We start from the raw sequence: 15,647 nt of genomic DNA on the forward strand, positions 1-15,647 counted from the left end.
CTCCTGCCTGTCATCCAGGCCCCACACATCCGCAGCCATGCCGTGCGGCCCAGCACTCGTTCTGACAGACGCCGCTCTGACATCACCACGATCGTCTCCATGCTTGCTGTGGTCTCTCCCTGTGCTGACGTCAGCTTCACAGAGTGGGGCCTGTCACCCAGAGGGGTGCCGACAGCTTCTTATGAGGAAATGAGTGAGAGGCTGAGAGAAGGGGCTCGCACCTGCCGAGAGCCTGCTGCAGAACAGGAGCCGTGTACTTGGGACTCACTCACTCGCTGTGGGCTGGAGGATGGGAGGGACAGCCCCCGAGACCAGGCCAGGGAAGGCTCCTGGAAGGAGGCGTCAGTTGGAATGAGCCTCAGAAGCTGCATTTCTGAGGCAGGATGGGAGAGTTGTCCATAAAAATCCCGCTGGAGAACAGGGTCCTAGAGTGAAGGCCACTCCTGCAGAGGAGCTCGGGGGCACAGTGGCCCATCTCCTTCCTGTGCGGAGCCATAGCACTTGGGTCAAGATCCGGGCCTGGGGTCTGGCTGCTTGGGTTCGAATCGTAGCTCTGCCTCTAGCTGGGTGCCTGGGCATGTCATCAGGCCCTGGGTCCTCGCCTGCAAAGTGGACCCTGGGTAGCACCTGTGGCCAGGGTGTGTGAGCACTACTGAGGTGATGGCATGGTCAGCATCTCAACTTGCTCGCTGAGTGGTAGCTGCTCAGTAAACATTAAATGACTGTTTTTCTCTGGCTGCATAGACAGGGTGCTGGTATTTCCTCTCTGTGTTGTTTAGTTAAAAGTTAACTGCTCAGACCAGACCATGGATCTCTTAAACGGAAACGGTTATCAAAGAAGGTGATTCCTGCATCTAGGGCCGCCGGCTTCTCGAGCATCTCTGAGATGTGGCTGCCCGGCCCTTGGGCAGGCGGCTCACTCCCAAGAGCAGAACACCCAGCCCCTCAGCATTTTCTCTCTTGGAGCTCTGATTCCCACTGAAGCAGTAGATTTTCTGACTGTTCCATGGGGGTGAGCCCGTACTTAGCTTACAGCTAGTTTCACATGACTGTAGACAGTTCACCTCCCTGCTCTGGCCCACTGTCTTCCTGTGACGTGAGGACCTAGAGAATCATTTTTAACACAGTAGCACTTGACAGTCGACTATTAATCATGCTTCCACTGTGGGTCACTGGCTGTTAAAGTGCCTTCTCCAGCATCAAACCCTTTTTCCATTGATTAAATGTTATTTGTTGAAGTTTGTTCTCTGCCAGATGCATAGCTTTAAATAATCTCAGTATCATCTAACACACCACGGTTGTGTTCTGGGAGGGGAAGTCCTAGATGACAGCAGCACCAGGGGAGCCATCCGTTCCAGCTTGGGGCAGACAGCTTCCGTGTTAAGAGTTGGGCCTTCAACTGTCAGGTGGTGACTGAATACTGTGCTCTCTCCCCTGTCCTGATCTGTAGTACTTGGTCATGGATTACTACGTGGGTGGTGATTTACTCACCCTGCTCAGTAAATTTGAAGACAAGCTCCCAGAAGATATGGCAAGATTCTACATTGGTGAGATGGTGCTGGCCATTGACTCCATCCATCAGCTTCATTATGTGCACAGGTAATCACCTTGCAGATTTTATGGAACCCCATGCAATGTGTTAAACTATTCCTCTTGGAGTTCCCTGACCCACTGACCCAGATACCAAGCTGTCTAGAGAAGTTATATAATAGCTGTCCTCACCTGGAACTGCCACAGCATAAAGTGACTTACTCAGGTCACCCTCTGTGGACCCCAGCGCCTGGCCCTGCCCCCAGGAGATTCCAGCTCTGTTGTGACTGTGGTGATGATCTTACTCCCACCACCCGAAGCCACCTTGTCTTTTGGTACTTACTTGATGTTGACTCACCCTCTCCCCTGTTGGTACATCTTCTCCAGATGCCTGCCCGCCCCCCTGAGCTCATGTGGGTTTCCCATCCCACTGTGTCTCTGTGATCTCTGCTCCACCTTCTCTCTGTCCCATACCAACCCCAGGGGCTACAGCCCACAGAATACTCAGAAGAAAGATTGGGGTGAAGAGAGAGGCTCCCATCACAGCAGCGTAAGGGGCCTGAGTTGAGTAAGAGTGTGACTGTCCGCAGGAGGGTCATGTGGGGTGAAAGTGTGAGGCAGGCCCCTCAGCTCCCCGACCCACTCTGCTTCGGGGGTAGCACCTTAACGCTGGTGCAGTGGCCCTGAGGGCTGTTTGCTTGTTTGAGTTGTTTTATTTTTATCAAAGTAATTCCGTGGCAGTAGTTTTAAAAAGTCTAAATAGTTCTACAGGGCTTGTAACAAAATGGCAGTCCCAGCCCTGCCCTGATGCCACTCGCCACGGGTGGCACCTATCACTTCTTAGCTGCTTCTCCGGTACCTGACCTCGTCTGTCCAGGTGTCAGGAGGGGGTCAGAGCTGCCAAAGGGGACGTGTACTCTCCTACCTAAAGCATCTCTCCCACACGTGCTCCAGACCCCCTCTCGCACGCTGTCCCAGTTAGTAGAATAACAACTTTTGGCTAAATCAGTGTTTGCTATTTATAATATAATGACTGTGAATATTATTCACAGATGAGCCTCGTAGTGTACAATAGTTACACTGCTGTAAATTGTCTTCTCTGGAGTTAATAATTGCCCTGCTTTTTTATTAGCTAGCTTCTGTGTAGCCGTCACCGATTATCTCCCAATATGGTGGCCAAATCAAACAGCTCTAGCCGGGTCGGGAAGCACCTCATCTTTCCTGGGCATGGTCCCCTCCAGCCTCGCCATTCCTCTCTGCTTTGGTCTTCTCCAGGCTCACTAGACTGTTCTCTTTCTGGGATTTCTTTTCAAGTGGAAAGATTCCCCTCCCTGCCTCTGGGGCTGGACCATTGTTCCTGAGTCACACATCTTCCCCTTTCTTAGTTTATTCTTTCGATTTGGTAGCACATGTCCTGCATGGGAGGAAGAGGAGGCTTGTGAGAAAACTGACAGCAGCATCTCAGGCCCGCCACATGGTGACTGATAGCTTATCCCGTGTGCAGTTTGAGATTAGGAACTGCCTTCTTCGCAGGACCAGAAGGCACGGTCTCCCACCCTCAGTGTTGCTGTGGAGGTTTGCAGCCATCGCAGTTCCCCCAACATCGCCTTGTGTGGGTCACAGACCCCTCCTGGCTCAGCCTCCGCAGCCTGTCATTTTCCTGCGCAGACGGGGTTCCTGCTCTGAGAGCAGCACGGGCTCCCAGGGCCGGAGCGGCCCCGCTCCTTGGAGGGAGCTGGGAGCCGGGGTGCCCCGCACCACAGCAAGCCCGGGGAGCTGCCCTCACATAGCAGCTGTGTCTTCTGGGGTGATGAGCTCAGGCCAGACTTCTGTTTTCTCGTGTAATTACACCTGCTTCTGTCACAGTTACTGTAGTTGTTCTTAACGTTAGATCTACACTCTACCTTTTTGACAGAACTCTGCCTAATTCATACCAGAGATAAATGTCTTTGGATTTGTCTCAGATCTCCAGGGAAATTAATTTGACCACCTTTTTAGTAGTTTCTTCTTTTCCTATTTCCCCTAATTAGAAAGCTTTCTCCTCATTCTCTTAATTGGCTTTGTAGAAGCTCTGTTCTGTCATTTGACTTCCAGGCATACTAGGAGACATTATGCAATTCTAACCCTCCCCCATCAACTTAGTATTTAGACTAAGTGCTTGAATGACCCAGTCTAACAACAGAAAGTTTTGTGTTTTTGCTAGAAAGTTCACAAAGTCAGGTTTTATAGGAAGTCGGCCCTATCTCTTGGTGGGTACATTGTGAATAAGTGGAAACTACATTCGGTAGGGCCAGAAATTAGTGAATTGCATTAGCACAAGAGTGATATTACCAGTGGGTGTGACAGGCGTGACTCAGACCCTGTGCCATAGCTTCGGGCCCTTGTGGTTGAATGTGGCCCTTGGTGACTTGGGGGCAGTGCCTGCTGCTCACCAGCTGGGCTTCTGTGGGCAGAACCGCTGCTTCCTGGCTCTGGCAGCAAGGAAGCAGTGGGAAGCCAAGGCCAGAAGCACACTGTGCAGGTGGGCGCCTGAGAGGCCTGCCCCTGGTGCCAGCAGAGGCGGAAGCCAAGGGTGAAGGTACACAGAGGATTGCGGACGGGGAACATGACACCCCAGAAGAGCGGGTTGTACATCTCGTAAAAGAAATGGAAATGGGGGACAAGTTTAAGGGAAAGACTGTTCAGAGAACAAAAAAGGTCTTAGAAAAGAAAGACTAGACAAAGTAGAGAGCTGAGAAGAGGTGATGGGAAAGTAGGGAAATCTGAGCACGGTGGAGAAGTAGGACGCGTCAGGTGTCACAGTAGCTCTGCAACCGCCCCCCAAGGAGGGGATCTGATTGATCTCCACCCGAAGGGCCTCCCCAGTTGTCCCGACGCCAGCTTGCTTGCTTACTGAATGCACCTTTGCCCTCTTGATTTGACATGACATCTCTGTTGTTGGTCTGGTCTGGGCACCGCCCTCTGCCCTGTTGTCCCTGTGTCTGTCTGTGCCCTGGGATCCTACCGCTTTGCTCATGGAGGCTTGGAATCACGTGGCCAAACCCCCAACACACCTCTTTATCCTCCGTGTTTTTCTGGCTACACTTTGGTGTTAATTGATCCACAAGAGCTTCACTTTCAACTTTGTCTGGCTCCAAAAAGAACAGGACATTGATTTTTTTTTTAATTTGATGGGCCCCCTCATCTATACAGTTTTTTTTAACTTCTGGAAAGTTCTCTTGGATTACAGTTTCAAATATTAGTTATTTCTATTTTAATTTCTTAAAGAACTCTGTTTATATATATGTTGGGCCTTCTTTGCTGTTGCATTCAGTTTCCAATCATTTCTCTTTGATCCTTTTTACTTGGCAGATTTTTATTCTGGATCTTTTTCTCCCTTTTTTTTAGTGCCTTTTAGTAGTACATCATGTTCACTTGAGTTTAGTCTCCTTTGGGCATCTTATAATTTAATCTTCATTTCTGATAAGATTTTGTCTCTTCTGTTTCTTTCCTGAGTTAAATTAGCTCACTTGATTTCTTCTTGTATTTGTCTAGTTCTGTTCTTAGTTTTTGTTTCTCTGACCAACTGAGAGATTGTTTTGTTTTCTCTTCCATATTCCTGAGTGCTCATTTAAAGATGTTTATTTCATTTTTTAAAGGATATCTATATTATATTATTTTAAATATTTAAATATTACTAATTATTTACATGTATAATATGTTTTATTTCACTTTTTTAGGAGTATTTGTTTTATTAAAGGATATTTATAGATGAGCTCCGAGTGCTGTGCTAGGGTTTCCTTTCACTTCTTGGCTCTTTCTTGGGGTGGACGTGTCATCTTCTGCTCGCCTTCGTTTGTGGGGCTCATCCCTGTTGCCGAGAGTTGTTGACACGCCCCTTTGTTTTCCTTGAGGTGTTGCACCTGTCACATAAGGCCAGCCCGGTTTACTTAGCCACTCTCCTGCACATGCGCATTAGGCGGAATCCACTCTTTGGCCTTTTGAGTTCCACCTGCAATCTCCTTGGTGAACATCTTTCTTTGCTTTGTCTTTATAGTTTGCATTCTCTTTCATTCTGTGGTCACATAAGCTCGCTCTGCTGGAAAGGAGGGCTTGTGCTTTTAAGTGCTGCCCCCCGTCCCCTGCCAGTGTTCACAAGCTCATGGAACAGTAGTAGGACTATGGGTTTAGTGAGACAGACGCAGGTTTACCTTCCCGCTCTCCACTCGCTTCTGTATAATTGGGCAGATTACGCGATTCCTAAGCCTCACTGTCTTTATCTATAAAGTGCAATCTGGGCGTGCGGGTGGTTTGTTGGCCTGTAGTGGTCTTGCCCCAGAGCTTCACCTGATGCCTGTGCTCTTCAGGGCTCGGCCACCCTTTGCACCTCGTTTCATGTTCCTCATCACACTTAGCACATGGACTATATTCTGTGCTCCTCAGCCCACGTGCACATTCGCACACTTGCATGTTCATTCTCTGACACCTCAGCTCGTGTGGAGCTTCGTGAAGGCAGGGGAGGTGTCAGCTTGTCACTCCTGTGGACCTGCGGTCGAGGGCAGTGCCAGCAAAGGAGGTGCTCGTGAAACACTGGATAGCGGGGCTGGCGGGAGGGGAGGGGAAGAACAGTACCAGCCTCTCCCCGGGTAGGTGGGGGCTGACTGGTGCTCAGGAGTGAGTGGGGGGATGACTGCTGCTGTCATGCCCGTCATCACAGGGATGCGTTCTGGGTGGTGAGCGCTCTCGTGAAATCACACTAGCACATCCTCAGCTGGCCCACGACTAGTCTAAGGGCTTTGACCGCCTGTTGTGTTGCGTGGAAATGGTTAACTTATATATTTATTTTACTAACAGAGACATTAAACCTGACAATGTCCTTTTGGACGTGAATGGTCATATCCGCCTGGCTGACTTTGGATCATGTTTGAAGATGAATGATGATGGAACTGTAGGTATTTTTGTTGGAAATTTTCTATTTGGTTTTGGGTTTTGCTTATAATTAGAAGGGGCTTAAATTTTCATTTTGAGATACAATTCAGAAATTAAGTTTATAAATAGGAGTTAAGATAAATCCATTAAGGAGGCAGCTGAAATTTTCTATTCAAGTTTAAAACATTTTTATTGCTTTGGGTGTTTACAAAAGTAATGCATATGCTTTCTAAAGTGGAGGGTTGTCAAGTTTCCTCAAAGCCCTGGGCAGCCAAGAGCATGTCAACATTGTGGCAAAAGAGAAGCAGGTCTGGGGTCCTCTCCTAAAATGTGGGGTCCAGGCTGTCATGGGGACAGAAGTTAACTGAAATGGTACATTCTCATTTCTGCCCAACAACAGGTAACTCCCTAATAGTCAGGGATTATCTTTCTGTGGGTGTTACAGATCTAGAAACAGGGGCCCTTGGGCCTTGGTTTCCAGGGCCAGCCAGCACGCCCACTGCAAAGCAGGAGGACACGTTGGTCCCGCCGTCACCTGGAGACCTGGCTTGGGCCTCAGTGAGACCAGCATCGCAGCTTAGGGACCTCAGGTGGGGCTGCCCTGGCTCAGCTCACTGCCACTCCGTAGCTGCTTGCAGTGAACTGCTCTCACTGTATGAAACAGCTGGCATTTCTCCTACAGTCCCCATTGCAGTCTTGTCTTAGATTGTTGGAAGTCTTGTCCAGGAGAGAGCAGACCCATTCTTTCCTGCTGGCGAGTTTCAGGCATCAGCGAAAGAAGCTGTGAAGCTGACGTCATTGTTCTCAGAGTGAAGCCTTCCCTGGGGCCAGTCTCTTGTTTCTGAAAGTCTAGACTATGTGTTGGTTCATTGATAACTGGAGCTGTCCCCAAGTCCTGTCTCTTGATGACTGAACAGGAGCCAGAGCCTTGGTTGGTCACCTTTCTTAGACTGTGCGTTACTCCCTGACGTGGCCGCTCACCTGTCACCACCTGATAATGCTCCCTTCTTCCTGCGGTGGTGGTGGAGCTGCAGCTGGAAGCACGGGATGCCTAGAAGTGACTCTGGCCGCATGACAGAGGCAGACCTTCCTCCTGCTTCATTCAGACCGACTTAGGGTGCTGCCTTGTACCCCAGGCTTTCTTCTCAGACATGACCCAAGGGAGAGTCTGGCCTTTCCCTGGACAGGCCTCCTATGGTTCTTTGCCCACATCCTTGCTGACCCTTGGCCTTGTAGACTCATATTCTCCACGTGCTCTGAGGCCCATCGATGATTCTCAGTTTACCCAGCCCCCTTTCTCTGCAGATTGCTGCCCTTGCTGATTCAGCTTTCCATAGAGGTGTGACTGTTTTGAGGCTTTTTCCTGCTGACATCAATAGCTGAGGGATTGTTCTTCCCTGTTGAAGGGCCTTAGCCTCCTGGTTCCCTGTCTGGGGAATGCTGTAGCACCCAGCTAGTACCTGGATCTACCCACAGATGCTCCCTTTGGGGGTCTGAAGGGTGGGCCTGTCTATGAGCAGCCTCAGCAATTCCTGGGGTGGGTTAGAAATTTGGGGTCATGGGCCCCACCGTAGAGCTTACATTTTATAAGAACCCAGGAGGTCTCTATGCACCTGAAAGTCTTAGAGAGGCTGGTCTCTGAACCACACATTGAGTAGTGGGAAATGCCACCCCTCGCAGGACTAGGATGCCATTTGGGGGCTGTGAAGGGCACTTGAGCATGGAGAGACCAGGTGTGCAAGGGACTCATGCATTCTAGAAACTGCCCAATGTTTAGTGCTACAAGAGATCATTTATATTAGTTGAATTTAAGTTGTTAGCCTTTAAATTGTGATCATGTGCCCGTTTTAGTCCATGACTATTTCATTACCTATGTCCCATTTTAGAGGAGGCGGCTAGAGGTTTGGCATTAGGTGCGCCCTAGACTTGCCCTTTAACACCACCCTCTTCCCTAAGGTTCAGTCCTCAGTGGCAGTGGGCACACCTGACTACATCTCGCCGGAGATTCTGCAGGCAATGGAGGACGGCATGGGCAAGTACGGCCCCGAGTGCGACTGGTGGTCCCTGGGCGTCTGCATGTATGAAATGCTGTATGGAGAAACGCCATTTTATGCAGAATCCCTCGTGGAGACCTATGGCAAGATCATGAACCACGAAGTAAGATACTGGGTTTGCACAGCCTGCCCTGTTCTGGTGCTGAGGCGCAGGCCTGGAGGCAGAGAGCAGCCTGGAGGAGGGGGGTGTTGGCAAGCTGTGGGAGTTGTATGGGAGGAGGTGGGGGGGCCGCCCGGCAGGGTGGGGGCATTCAGGCGAGTGAGGAGGTAGGCCCAGCACAGGTTGCAGGAGGGTGGGAGGCCTTGGGGGTGACCCATTCCCCTGGGGAGGGGCTTCTCTGGGCAGAGCCCCTGACGGGAAGCCGGCTATGGTAGGGAGAGGCAGGTGTGGGTGTGGCCATGTGAGTGTGGTGAGGCACCTGGGGTTGGGCCACGGGGAGGAGCAGTTGGGCGGTTTGACCTGTGGGTCTAGATTGATCAGATAGTTGCCAGCTGTCGTGCCAAATCTGTTTTCCCAGAAATCAGCTCTCATACTTGGATTGCACATCTCAACATAGTGGGGTCCTTAATCCTTTCTGGGTCCTATTTCTTTGCCTCTTATTTTTACCTTTTCCCTTTCCCAGCTGTTCATTTTCATTTTGATGTTGCCTGCCTTCTATCTTTCCTTCATTTTCTTGTTTTTTATTATTTCCTCTTCCATCTAATATTTTTGTCATATTTTTTTCTTTATTCTGACATGCATTTTTCTAATGCCAGCCCCACCCCTCCTGCCAGTATGCTTGCAGCATTCTTTCCCCACCTGCTCTGCCACCCAGCCCCCCAAAGTTCCCACTCGATGCTGACCTGTTCCCCATCAGTGCTTGTGGTGGGGAGCAGGTGAACTCTGACCTGACGAATGTTCTTCCCTCTAACTCCAAGTCAGAGCAAGTTACACTTTCATAAAGCACTTTTGCAGAGTAAAAATAAATTCTTTCACTTATAAATTAGTCTGTAGTCACTGTGGATACTTCAGACAGTGCAAACATGCACATGGTGGTTGGTGAGGGGCAGCCTAGCTGCTCAGTGTAAGGCGCTGATGAGGTGGGAGCAGGATGCAGGGCCTCTGAGAACCTGCGGGGTGGTGCTGTGCCACCCTGGGCCTCTCGTGTGTCCTAGTCAGTGTCCACAGCAGCCATGAGGCGGAGCTGCTGTCCCCACAGAGATCACCGAGGTGGTATCTGGACCACAGCTCCAGCTCTCAGCCCCTCTGCTGTGTGGTGTGCAGCCTTGCAGATTTAATGCGGGGACTGTGTTCACATAGCACATGGCCAGCTGTTTGTCCTCTTCTGCTCAGCACACAGACGTGGGGCCTTCCTGTGTGTGTTTGTGTCTGTACTGTATCTCTTCTTAACACAAGCCCCTTTTCGACGGGCATTTAGCTCATTTGCAGTTTTCTTGGTCAGCATGTAATGCTGTCCCAAGCATGTTATGTTTTCTCTTTGTGACTTTCTGTAGAATAAGTCTTTAGACACGGAGTTGCCATCTGTGCTCTACAGAGGCTTGGGCTGTGTGCCCCACTGCAGCACGTTGTCCCTGTTTATTGCACTTTGATAGGTGACAGCTTATCGTCATTTTGGTTTTGCATGAGGTGGAAATAAGTCTGCCATGAGTAAAAGCAGCAAGACTGATGATTTTCTTGTTTGCTTTCTGGAATTCAGCTTCCTTTGTTTGCATTCGGTTACCATGAAATAAAACATTACTGATGCTTTGGAGGGAGCTGCTGTTTCTACTTTGTTCCCTGTAATGTCTTTACCCCTCCGAGTTTTCTGAGTAAGTTTTCATCAGTGTCCACTCATCTCCCGCCCCTCCCGCAGGAGCGGTTTCAGTTCCCATCCCACATTGCGGATGTGTCTGAAGAAGCCAAAGACCTCATTCAGAGACTCATTTGCAGCAGAGAGCGCCGACTGGGGCAGAACGGGATAGAGGACTTCAAGAAACACGCGTTTTTCCAAGGCCTAAACTGGGAAAATATACGCAACCTAGAGGCACCTTACATCCCCGATGTGAGCAGTCCCTCGGACACATCTAACTTCGATGTGGATGACGATGTGCTGAGAAATATTGTAAGTGTAGCAGCTGCCTAGGCCTCAGTAACACACCGCTGCAGGGCCGAATGTTAGCAGTGTTAGGGGGAAGGTGTTGCTTACCAAGATGAGAAATCTGAGAACTGTGTGGTTTTTAAAATTTGGCACTTGTTCAAGAAAATGCACCTTTTATTCCAGCCATCAACTTGGTCCTTAATGTCCCTTTTAAAAAATGAGAATTGCTCAGTTTGAGTAAAATGGAGTTAAATAGCTCTTTTGTTTTGGAACTCATCAGAAATGCTTTTGCTTTTATTGTCATGATACTTTCTGCCTTTTCAAAGCAGTGCCTCAGATATCACTTCACGGCAGCCCTGTCACCCCTTCTAGACCTGGAGACGCTGCAGCCAGGCCAGGAGCCTGGCTGTGGCCCCAGGGTGTGTGAGCCTCTTGGGGTCCTGTCCTCTTCACAGTCCCTGCGAGTGAGAGCGCGCCCTGTGTCTTCAGTGTCTGAATGCCCGTTTCTTGCACAGCAGGAGTACGGGCACTTTGGCAGGGACCTGCACACCCGAGTCTTTGTGCCGACACTCAGGGTGGGTTCTCCAGGCTGGGCCTTGCTCGGGCCTCAGGGGTCCGCCTGGGCCACAGGGCTCCTCGTGCACTCAGCAGTGCCTTTGGCCCCAGAGAGTTTTGCTGTAAAATGTTGTAAAGCACTTTGTTCTTATCAAATCCAGCTGTTTTAGGCCAAACTTGTGACTTGGTTTGGGGGTAGAGAAACTCAAGTTTGACCACATAAAATAATCTTCTGGATCACTCCCTAATTCAGAGAATTTGTCTTACTAAAGTAAGAGCTGACCTCCAGACCACATGAACAGAAGTATGTCATTGTTGAAAGGATTTTTCCTAGACTCCAAAGAAACTGTTTCCACACTGAAAGTTTCCAGATAACTTTGAATTTATTTTTAATAAAAAAGGATCCTGAAACTGAAAAATAGAGTTGTAACAAACAGTCTAAAGTGGTCTACCTCTGGGTTCCAAACCTCTTTCTGCCTTTGGCCTCCATTTCAGGCCAAGAGCCATAGTGTTCCAGCCTCTGCCCCACGTCCCCCCAGTGCCCCCACTGCCCCTCTGCTCAGGATTGTGTCGAGCAGCTGTGGCTTTAAGTCTGAATGTCACTGGTGTGTCCTGAGTCCAGCCTGTGCTGCTGCTGTCAGAGGCATCGTGTCTGTCCTCCTAACTGCACCGTTCACGCAGAGCCAGCCTGCCAGAAGGCCGTGTGGCCCTCCCTGGGCAGCCTGCTTCCAGTTACCATGAGGTCTCTCCTCCTCCTCCTCTCCTGCTGTTTAGACACAGGTTTCATTCATGTCGTATGTGTTCCTGTGCAGGAAATACTACCTCCTGGCTCTCATCCAGGCTTCTCAGGACTGCATCTCCCTTTCATCGGCTTTACATTCACAACAGAAAGGTACGCCTCAGTTTACCATCCCGGCCGAGCCTTCCCTTGGGGTGGACGAGCAGGCCGAGTCAGCTTCCATGCGAGGGAATTAAATGCTGAATGAGCGAACTGTCTTTGGCTTAACCTCTGTGTGTGTCGCATGCTTGCACATGAGGTGCATTGATGAGCAGGTTGGTTGTTAGCGAGTAGCTTAGCCAACCTCAGAGTGCTGGAATCAAGGGACCTTACAGGTGAGCCCCAGAGGGTTGACAGAACGGTCCCTGGATTGCTCAGCCAAGTCAGCGGCAGAACCAAGAAGCCTCTGGCTGCTCTCGCCACACTGCAGCCCTCTGGCGTGAGCATCTAGAGAAGCCTCTGCCTGCAGTCCAGCAACGCTCTGCAGCCCAGCTTCTTTAGTTTACATGCGAGCAATGGTCTGGAAATCACCTTCCCTGGTGTTTGCCGGGCCGGGGTCTAGCCTTCTCAGAAGCAGTTACCATCCAGTCATCGGCAGTGAGGGAGGACTCTCTGTTCTGGCTCTGTAAACAGTAAAGTCTTCGTGGGCAATTTGTCACCTTTTACCCCAGAAAGTGTTTAAATGTTAGTGAAATGGCTGTCAAATCTCATTACATCATAAAACTCTGTCACTCTATTTGCAGCTGTTTTTCTGACCGAGGCTCTCTGAAGAGCATAATGCAGTCCAACACATTAACCAAAGACGAGGGCGTGCAGCGGGATTTAGAGAACAGCTTGCAAGTTGAAGCTTATGAAAGGAGGATCCGGAGGCTGGAACAGGAGAAACTGGAGCTGAGCAGGAAACTGCAAGGTGAGGGGCTGCCGGCTTCCTGCCTCCGGGGTCCGCTGGCCCTCTGCATGCACAGCGTGTGCTCACACGGTGTCTCTGCCCTCAGAGTCCACCCAGACCGTACAGTCCCTGCACGGCTCCGCTCGGGCCCTGGGCACCTCCACCCGGGATAAGGAAATCAAGAAGCTCAACGAAGAAATTGAACGTTTGAAGAATAAAATAGCAGGCAAGTGTTTTAGTCTATTCTTGGACATTAATCTCTCCAAGGAAAATTTTCAGTCCTTTTCATAACATGGAAAGTCAGGGAAAAAGCTTAAGCTTTAGCAGAACTATTTATAGAGTTCTGGTATCTCACCAGTTTATTTAAAATTATTTCTTCAGTTTGCTTAGCTCTAATAATAGAATTTTATAGTTAGAGCTAGAATCAATTCTTAGTATTTTACCCATAAATTCAGCATATTTTGCCTTTATCTTCATTCTGCTTTTTGTAGCTAAGACAAGATTGTCATAACTTCTTTCCAGCTCTCATCAGTGACTGCCTGCTTGTCAATATTTTAGGTGCTAGATCTGTGGTCACCATCTATATTCTGTGGTTCCTACATTATCGAAAGCTTCATAAAGACCCAAATCACTTTTCAGTCCACCCTTAACCTGACACGTGGCTCAGCCCCGCAGTGGACTCTCCTCTCCAAGCCTACTCTGGCTCAGTTACCTCTTCTCCGTTTCCTGTCCAGAACGCCCCCATCCCGATCTAGAAAAAGGCTTCAATCAAGTCAGCTATTCACTAACACCTTGTTGCACCCTTGGGTCACACTATGCCCGCACACACAGGTAGCAGGGACTCAGTAGAAGGGTGCATGCTGCCCTGCGGCTCGCAGGCCACGGAGGGAGCTGTTGGCCAGTGGCTGGAGCAGTGTAGTGCTTCTGTTCACATGTGAGGTGGCTGTGTGCAGGACATGTGTGTGAGAGAGAGAGAGAGAGTCAGAAAGCCTCTAAGTGGTAAGTGTTAGGAACTTTAAATAATTCACTGTCAGTAAGTGAGATAGCATAAAGTTTTGCCTGCAAGGGAACACGATTTTCTCTTTTGCTCAGATTCAAATAGGCTTGAGGACACCATAACTCTTCGCCATGAACACGAGGACTCTGCACATCGGCTGAAAGGCCTGGAAAAGCAGTACCGCATGGTGCGGCAGGAGAAGGAGGATTTTCACAAGGTAGTCAAGTTGGGGTTTGTGGGAGAGAAGTTTGGGTTGGTGGTGCCCCACACGTGAGCCCTGGTGGACGTCCTCCCGGCTGCACATTTTGCTGAGCTGGGGCCATTGTCCCAAAGACAAGCTTTTGGGTACATGGTGTAGTGTGGCCAGCACCTGCTCTCGCTTTGAACTCCTCGTACAGGGGAAGGCCGAGCTTCTGGCCTTCCCCATCTTTATTAAGAAAATGGAAAAATCTGTCATTCTTTCTGTTCAGCAATTGGTTGAAGCTTCAGAGCGATTGAAATCCCAGGCCAGAGAGCTTAAAGATGCCCGCCAGCAGCGAAAGCTGGCCCTGCAGGAGTTCTCAGAGCTCAATGAGCGCATGGCAGAACTCCGCTCCCAGAAGCAGAAGGTGTCCCGGCAGCTCCGGGACAAAGAGGAGGAGGTGGAGGTGGCCATGCAGAAAATCGACTCGATGCGGCAGGAGATCCGCAGATCCGAGAAGTGGAGAAAAGAGGTAGCGGTATAAGCATTCTAAGGGTTGTGTTTGATTGGACTTTGTGTGACCTTAATGCAGCATCTTGGCAAACTCAGGCTGCGATGCAAAAGTTACTTCTAAATGGATCTTAAGTTTTATGTGAAACCAAGTGAGTTGATCTGCAAAGCAGTTATTTTCTAGTTCTCAGCCTTTGGTATCTGTGAAATCATTAAGAGACCCTGTAATACTTGCTTTGTATAATTCCCTTTTAAAGCAAGTAGACGGTATTTGTGCCCAACAACTACAAAGCAGGTGTGATGTGATGTGATACAGCGCAGGGCTTCAGAGCACCCGAGCGGGTGTGTGCTAGAGGACAGGAGCGGGAAGACAGCCCCAGCTAGCGGACCTCAAGCCAGAGGCCCTGAGACTTCGTTTCTGGACTCCTTTATGCTTAAAATCTATTGAGGAACCCCAAAGAGCTTTTGTTTGTGTAGGTTATAGCTTTTAATATTTGCCATGTTAGAAATTAAAACTGAGACTTTTTTCAGTGTAACAATAAACCCATTATGTGTGAAATAAGTAACATTTCATGAAAAGTAACTATCCCCCAACCCAAAGTAGTTAAAAGTGGCATCTTTCCCATTTTTGTGTTTCTCCTTGGTAACTGGCTTTAATAGAAAACACTCAGGCCGTCAGGTCTCTTTCTGCTCTCAGTCTGTTGTGATACACTGCTGTGGAAAGTATCTGAGGAAAGCCCAGTGAACGGGACAGGAAGGGCCTGTGGGGGCCTCAGAGGGCCTCAGGGCCCACTGTGAGGAACGCTGCCCTGGCAGTGCCCTGTGTGCCACCCCTTGTGTGGCGGCCCTGGAGCAGCCTTGCACTGGCTGCCTCCTGAAGGTCGCCTGGAAGGCTGGGAAGCACACATCCCAGCTGCCTTCATGTTCACGGCTTTTTGTCATTTGACCTCAAAATCCTATTTGTTTTCTTCTTAAACTGCTTATTTTGCAACCCAAGTACATGTGTAGTTGTGCCCAGCTCTGACTCAAGTTAGTGAAGCCCCTAGTGCAGCATTAGCATTCCGGTGGTGGGTGGAGGGTCGGGGGCTGGTGCTGCGCTCAGGTGGTCTGGGAGCCGGCGCAAAGGCGGGGCCTGGACGTGCTGGGGCTGGAGTGGCCGCGCTGCTG

The 15,647-nt window shown here is 49.8% G+C and overlaps 1 protein-coding gene across 7 annotated transcripts in view; it reads left to right on the plus strand.

Moving 5' to 3' along the window:
• The window catches only part of CDC42BPB (CDC42 binding protein kinase beta), a 112,734-nt gene that overhangs the window by 61,560 nt on the left and 35,527 nt on the right, over positions 1-15,647 (plus strand). For all 7 annotated transcript variants that reach the window (XR_005024207.2, XM_057488122.1, XM_057488121.1 and 4 more), the window contains exons 5-13: positions 1,451-1,599; positions 6,364-6,457; positions 8,395-8,595; positions 10,346-10,594; positions 11,938-12,017; positions 12,647-12,813; positions 12,899-13,018; positions 13,885-14,006; positions 14,260-14,502. Coding sequence is in view for 6 of the 7 variants with exons in the window: in XM_057488122.1 (XP_057344105.1) it covers positions 1,451-1,599; positions 6,364-6,457; positions 8,395-8,595; positions 10,346-10,594; positions 11,938-12,017; positions 12,647-12,813; positions 12,899-13,018; positions 13,885-14,006; positions 14,260-14,502 (1,425 nt within the window). In the remaining variant the exon portion in view is untranslated. The remainder of the gene's footprint in view (positions 1-1,450; positions 1,600-6,363; positions 6,458-8,394; positions 8,596-10,345; positions 10,595-11,937; positions 12,018-12,646; positions 12,814-12,898; positions 13,019-13,884; positions 14,007-14,259; positions 14,503-15,647) is intronic.

The sequence above is a fragment of the Manis pentadactyla genome, chromosome 11, assembly GCF_030020395.1.
Source record: "Manis pentadactyla isolate mManPen7 chromosome 11, mManPen7.hap1, whole genome shotgun sequence".
NCBI lineage: Eukaryota > Metazoa > Chordata > Mammalia > Pholidota > Manidae > Manis > Manis pentadactyla.